General features: G+C 32.5%; 1 protein-coding gene across 1 annotated transcript; it reads left to right on the plus strand.

Annotated features, from left to right (window-relative positions):
• Positions 1 to 2,081: 2,081 nt before the first annotated feature.
• On the plus strand, positions 2,082 to 5,889 carry LOC114754325 (peptidyl-prolyl cis-trans isomerase CYP95). The gene is made up of 9 exons (XM_028943101.1): positions 2,082 to 2,301; positions 3,338 to 3,451; positions 3,593 to 3,647; positions 3,832 to 3,923; positions 4,593 to 4,617; positions 4,736 to 4,774; positions 4,893 to 5,010; positions 5,155 to 5,282; positions 5,524 to 5,889. Exons 2-9 carry the CDS (start codon positions 3,377 to 3,379, stop codon positions 5,559 to 5,561), a joined length of 570 nt encoding a protein of 189 aa, XP_028798934.1. The 5' UTR covers positions 2,082 to 2,301; positions 3,338 to 3,376; the 3' UTR covers positions 5,562 to 5,889.
• Positions 5,890 to 6,750: the final 861 nt, after the last annotated feature.

Raw genomic sequence — 6,750 nt, forward strand, 5'->3', positions numbered from 1 at the left:
TTTGAATTTTATTTTTTTCGCTTGGAAGACTTTGCAGCGGCTCAGAATCCTCTAGAAAATAAAGAAAAGAAGGAAAATTTTTGCAAAATTTAAATTTGGTACCACCCGCCGCCAAATTTCTAGCGGTTAAAAACCGACTAGAAAGTTTTGGTGCTAATTTGAAAATTCTGTTTTTTGGCAAAATGTAATTTCGTCCAAAATTTTCTAGCAGTTTTTTTAATCGCTACAAATATTTTGACAAATTTTCTAGCAGTTTTAAACCGTTACAAATGTCGTCGCATTCTCCTGTGCCTACTTGTTTTTTCTAGCGGTTAGCGTAACCGCTAGAAATTTTCTAGCACTTTGACCATACTATGTAGCTAACCGCTAGAAATTTTCTAGCACTTTGACCATACTATATGTAGCGGTTTTTTTAACCGCTAGAAAACTGTTTCTTACACTTGATTTTCTAACAGTTTGTTTAACAGCTACAAATGTTGTTTGTTACGGTTAAAAACGTTAATAACGTCATAATTTAACTGTTAGAAAATACATATTTTTTTTTTTGTTATAAGCATATATAGCATGAAAAGGGAAAATGTGTTTACATGATACGTTACTACGTTACGTCATGGAGGCATTTAAGGTTTGCACCGTACACGCATTATTCAAAGGCAAAGTTGAAGCGAAACCCCAAAAACTCTGGTCCAATGGGATAGGCAAGCGATATTTCTGATGGAGATAAATAAATATATATATATATATTGGGTCTTTTCACTCTATTTTTTTTCTTCGATGTATTTTAAATAATAATGATGCTTGGGTAATATTTGATTGTTTAATACTTCTTCGGTTCTAAATATAAAACTTTTTTTATAGTGTACTTTATACTAAAAAAGAGTTTTATATTTAGGACCGGAAGAGCATTAGTTATTTTCACTAAGCAAGTTAATTACAAATGTTGATGATGTTCTTATGGACAAGCTAAGTTATAAAATGATAGATTTCGTACGGTTTAGAACTTAAGAAGTATTGTAAAGAAGAATGTTGGTCATGATTCGTTAGAAATTTAACATCATATATTTTGTCAGAGCTTTTGACACCATCGGTGGATGCGTCTGTACTGACTTCGTTGATGACTTTATTCTCGACCGCAGATTCCAATTCTTCATCTCTGCCTACTCAGAGGCCCAGAAGCTTCTCAATCATCAAAGCCTCGACCTCCGGAAGTTCTATCTAGGAGCTTGGATTTTCTACAGTGGCGAATTCCACACCGTCGCGGACCCTTTTCGCCATTTCTGGACTTCTGCCAAGTCCCTGTCGAATTGGTTAACATTTTGAAATAATTAATGACCAAATAAAAAATCCCGATTCAATACGGAGGTACCAAAATAAAATTTATAAAAAGTTCCCCCTTTTTTTTTATTTGGCGAAATAATTAATTTTGAAAATTTGATTTATTAATCTATTATTACTGATATATACCATAGAAATATGTATACATTCGTCCCTCTGATTCTGATCAGTTTTCCTTATGATGTATATGATTATGTCTTTATAAAAAAATAGTAACAAATTGATTTAGTAATATCTTAATTTGAAAGATAAGTGATTAATTTAAATTTAAACTTTTTAAATTAAATTCTAAATTTAAATATTTAAACAATATACATAATATCATGTATGTGTCTAAATAATCAAAGATTTAAATTGATTTTAGTATTTTAATTTCAAAAGTCTTAAACAAAAAAATTTAAAATTTAAAATAGAACTAAAAATCTAACGCATAAATAAATGAATATGTAGCTTTTTAGATTCGACTCTTGTAAAAATGAATTTATAATCTTTCTTCTAAATTTAAAATATAGAATAAAAAATGAACCAAAATAATTCAATCAACAATCTTAATTCAAAACGGTGGCCAAAAACAAAACAGTCTTAATTCAAGACAAATTTGTTGAAATCGTCCTTTTTGGTAACGCAAAAAAAAAAAAAAGGAAAAAAAATTAATGCAAACGCCCCCGTCTTAAGCAACACCGCCAGAGGGCAGCGGCTATAAGAGACACAGGAGAGAAGCCAAAGTTCCTCGTTGATGCGCAAAAGGGATTCAACAATCGGTCAATTCCCGCATTTTGTGCTATAGTCGCTTTTTTCCTCTTCCCTGACAGATCGAACCGGCGGCCGCTCGTTCGTTACTCTCCATCAACGTTCGAATAACTTCTTCTCCGGTTTTCGAGTAGCTTCTCCTCAGAAGGTTTGCTCGAGTAGCTTCTTCTCGTTGGCCCTTTTGAATGCCCTTTTTGTTTGCGCAGTGGGAAAAATGTAAGTTATGAGTAGTATTTTGGAATTGTCAAATTAGTTGCTTTGCGGTTTTCTTTTTCCTTTTTATTCCAGAATTTTGGATATGTCAGATTACTTGTATTGTTATTGGATCATCGGATGTTCAAAGTGTTTTTTCTTTTCTGCTTGGTTGCTTTTCTGGTTTTCTCTAAAAATGTGCTGATTTAACTTAATGCAAAAGAAAATTTTCCCCCTTGAATAATAGAGGTTTCCCGTGAATACCAATTTCCCCACTTTTCAGTTGACCCATTAATGGAATGACCGTCACGTTTAAAAGCTTGTGAACATATATTTATTTCTTGTTCTAAGTTTGGGTTGCATCTTGTACCTTCTAAGATTTAACCTTACACCATTGTTATATTCACTCCCTTTTTAAATACTCAGCGGATGACTCTAACATCTAAATTTGACTTGGTTTGCCGGATTCATCAATCTTCCTTTGGCTTCCCGATAGATGATATCCATCTATCTTATCTATTTCAGTCTCAGCCGTATCAGTGACGGGGTTCTATTTTTAATGAATTTTTTAACTTAGTCTTTCTACAGGGTATTGACAATTATAAAATTTAAGCCTGGAACTTCACATTTAGTGAGGATTGTTACTACTTCTGATGATATATGAACTAGCGCCCATTATGAATTTACCATATACCTCGCTGATGGTAATTAGTAGTAAATTAGCATGGAACACTTGTTGAGTTAAATTGTGATTGCTATATAGCTGACTCTCCTAAATTTTTGTATATACTTTGTGCCATTTAACGTTTATAGGTTAGGGACTGATTGTGATATATAGAGTCAATGACTAATGATGATATAAAGTCATGTTCCCTGTTCAGTATTAAAGTTTGGGTTATTCGAATTTTCTTGCTTCCTTTACTTTTTTAATGTCTCTGCATGCTGTCTATTCTCAGGTCCCAGACGCCATCTTTTACGTTTTGAATTGTAGCCTTGATATAACGTCTGCTTCTGATGCAATATTGCGCGTAAATAATTAATTGGTGTCTCATGACTTCAGTGGTTGTTGGCTTGAGTTCTGATTGATAAGAGAAAGGCAATGGAAGCGAAGAATCCCCAAGTTTTTATGGATGTCTCTGTGGATAAGGTGCATGCTGGAACGATGGTTTTTGAGGTACCCTTTTTTTCAATACTTTTGAATTACAATGAATATTGTGATACATGATGAAGTTTTTATACTTTTGTGGATTTTGCAACTTCGAATTTGAGGAGAGTGGAAATGCAGTCTAATGAATTCTTTTGTCCTTCCTTCCAGCTATTCAAAGATGTTGCCCCTGCAACAGTAGAAAATTTTCGTGCCCTGTGTACTGGTAATAATTTGATGGTTTAGTAAAACCCTATAGTGTTACAATTACTATTCAACTAACTGAACAAGTCCTGACACCCCCCCCCCCCCAAAAAACTGAACAAGTTTTTGGACATGCTAATGTATTTAGATTTTATGGCTTATGATATAGGTTCCCTATTTCTCATTTAGTTTTTCTCTTTGTTCAGGTGAAAAAGGAAAAGGACCGATACAAAGACTGCCCCTACACTACAAGGGTTCCTTCTTTTATCAGATTTGGAGAGGCTCCTCCTATATAAAGGTGCGTTTCTTTTTGTCTTGATAATTAAAACATCTTTGCGATTTTCTTTGTTTACTCTGCTCCTTCCTTTTTCATCCTCTGTAGCCATAAATGATGGGGTTATCCGGTTATGGTTTGGCTTTCTTCGCTGATGATGTTGCTTCAAATATGCACAATTGATGGGAGTTATTTGGTTATGGATTTTGTTCTTCTATTTGTTTACCCTGCAGTCTACATTTTACTTTCTTCTACTTTGGTTTGATGAATGCATTTTCCCTTTTTCTTTGGTTGGGTTCAAGTTTTCCCCCTCTTGCATTACCTTTTGATTTTTTAAACTTCTACATTATTAGAAGTGAACCTTATATTGAAAATGGACATTGTTAGCTTGATGTTAGATTTCACCATGATGTCACAATTTGCTTTGAAGTTTTGTTCAGCCATCCGTATGTGTCTGTTCTATGTCACTGATTTATTGAAACTGCTTTAGATAATTAGATCACTCACCTTGTTTATGTCATAGGATACAGATTTGATGGTCATGAGTGCTATTCTTGTGATGTGCTTTTACGCTTGTGCTTACAAAGTTTTCCATCTTATATTATAATGCTAATGATTTTCATAATCTCCAGAGTCATTTTATATGCATTGTCGTATCTTAATTTATATTGGTAGCTGGTTTTTATTTTGCAGGGTGGTGATTTTTTTAGCTCACGCGGTATGTTTTCTATTCTGGTATTGAAATTATGATGAATGAAACAGTTATCTAGTTTTTCAAGATTGTAATATTCTTATATATATCTCTCTTTTAATTTTTTTTAAAAATATTTTTGCAGGGACTTGTGGCGAAAGCATTTATGGTGCAGATTTCCCAGGTGAGAATGCCAGTCATACGGCAATAATTCAAAATATTTTGCTGTTCAAGACGTGACTCAAAATGACTATTTATTTTGATAAGTAAGGTATTTATATTGTTCTCCTGATTGATTTTAGATGAGAATCCTGAACTTGAATGCGATGCACGAGGGCTTTTGTGCATGGATATTTGTGATCGTCTTGGCATTGGTTCTCACTTTGTGATAACAAAGAAACCTGATCGGCGACTTAAAAGGTTTCTCTTTGAATTATTTAACACTGTGTTCTGCCCTTTTCCCCTTCTAATTGGTGGCTAGTATAAATTGCTTGGTATGCAAATATTGCATCTGAAGATGTGTATAATTGATCAATCCTATTATTTATGTGAACCTTTGTGTAGGTTTCATGTGGTCTTTGGTAAGCTGGCTCGCGGAATAGAAACACTAGACAAGATTACTGAGGCTCGTTTAGGGTCATCAGTTCAAGTCACCAATTGTGGTGAATGTAATGAAGATGATATCGAGACTGGTATGTAGGTGATAAGTGCAGATCTTATTTAAATTAGTTTAGATTTTGGATATACTACCTTCGGTCCTAATTAAAAGACCTCGGGGTTTTAGGATTAGACTGGAAAGTAGTATTAGATTAAATCTATAATGTTTTTATGCCTATTTAAGTTATTTTAACCACTTTTCTCTTTAAATTTAATTATCAGGATAAAGGAGTTATTTTTCCTCAAATTATGCTCATATAGTCTTTTGCTTTGCAGGCGAAGAACCAGGAACTAAGAGGGCGAGAAGAGAATAAGAATAAAAAGGCGGGAGCAGATTGTGGCATCCTAAGTTTTGTGGGGCCTCTGTTTTATGGTATTAATGACCGAGACCTCTATATATGTTCAATTACACGCGCGCGCGCGCACAAACAGAAATATCTAATTACACTAAGAAAAAAGTGAATTATAATTACGCTTATTTTAAAGGAAGTTTTTTTGTCACGGAAGTTTTTGAAAAGAAGCTTCGTGTGCTTGGAAGGTTTTTTGGTTGTAATTTTGTCTTGTTCTGATAGACCCAAATGGTTAACTAACATTGACTGGATTAAAAAGTTGTGGATATTTAGAATTTTTTTTTCCTTGCAATTTTGTCTCAGAAGTAGTAAATATGTGGCAATTTCATCATATCTAATATTGTCATTTGAATTTTATATAATATATCAATTTATAAGTTAGGTAAATTAATTTAAGAGAAAATAATAAATATGAAAAGCAAAGGAGACTAAAATCTTATATTTAAGGCTAAATGTAAGTCTCAATTAATTCTTATATTAAGAATAGAGAGTGTTTATCTATATTTTTATTATTTTTTAATCACGGATATAATACTTTTCAATTTTATTTTTTATACAAAAGTTAGACATATTTTTATTTGACATGTCACTTGGAGTTTAGGAAATGATCAGTCAAGTAAAAATTTTATCAAAAAAGTATTGTCGTAAATTTTCTTATATTTTATGTTGATAGGTTATCTTATCCTAAGACGCCACATCATCATCACATTGAAAAAAAGAAAACACTTTTCTCCTTTTTATCATTATCATCATCATTGCTGTTCTTGAAAATATAAACAATCAATAAAAATAACCATAAAACTGTTAGTCGAATACTTCTTATCTTTAATATAAGAGTTAGTTGAAAATTAAATTTGGTTCTAAATATTATATTTTAATCTATTTTCCTGCTTATGTTTATTATTTTCTCCCAAACTAATCTAACTAACATATAAATTGATATACTCTTCTAGTCCTAAATATAATACACTTATACTAGTGTGTACAAAGGTATTATATTTAGAACCGGAGGAGTATTATATAAGAGTCAAGTGACAATTTAGGGTAAGATGAATTGCTACATTTTTTATTGCTCAAGGGACAAAATTGCACCAAAATAAACTTTCGGATACCAACTACTCCATTTTAAAAAATTTGGGGGCAAAAATGCTTT

The sequence above is a fragment of the Neltuma alba genome, unplaced genomic scaffold, assembly GCF_004799145.2.
Source record: "Neltuma alba isolate B1F8T4 unplaced genomic scaffold, ASM479914v2 tig00010128_pilon, whole genome shotgun sequence".
Lineage (NCBI taxonomy): Eukaryota > Viridiplantae > Streptophyta > Magnoliopsida > Fabales > Fabaceae > Neltuma > Neltuma alba.

Excerpts from the sequence above, each read along its gene's own strand:
- LOC114754325 (XM_028943101.1), top strand. The coding sequence starts at position 3,377 with ATGGAAGCGAAGAATCCCCAAGTTTTTATGGATGTCTCTGTGGATAAG. Across the intron at positions 3,648-3,831 it reads TTTTCGTGCCCTGTGTACTG|GTGAAAAAGGAAAAGGACCG; the intron begins GTAATAATTTGA and ends CTCTTTGTTCAG. Across the intron at positions 3,924-4,592 it reads GAGGCTCCTCCTATATAAAG|GGTGGTGATTTTTTTAGCTC; the intron begins GTGCGTTTCTTT and ends TTTATTTTGCAG.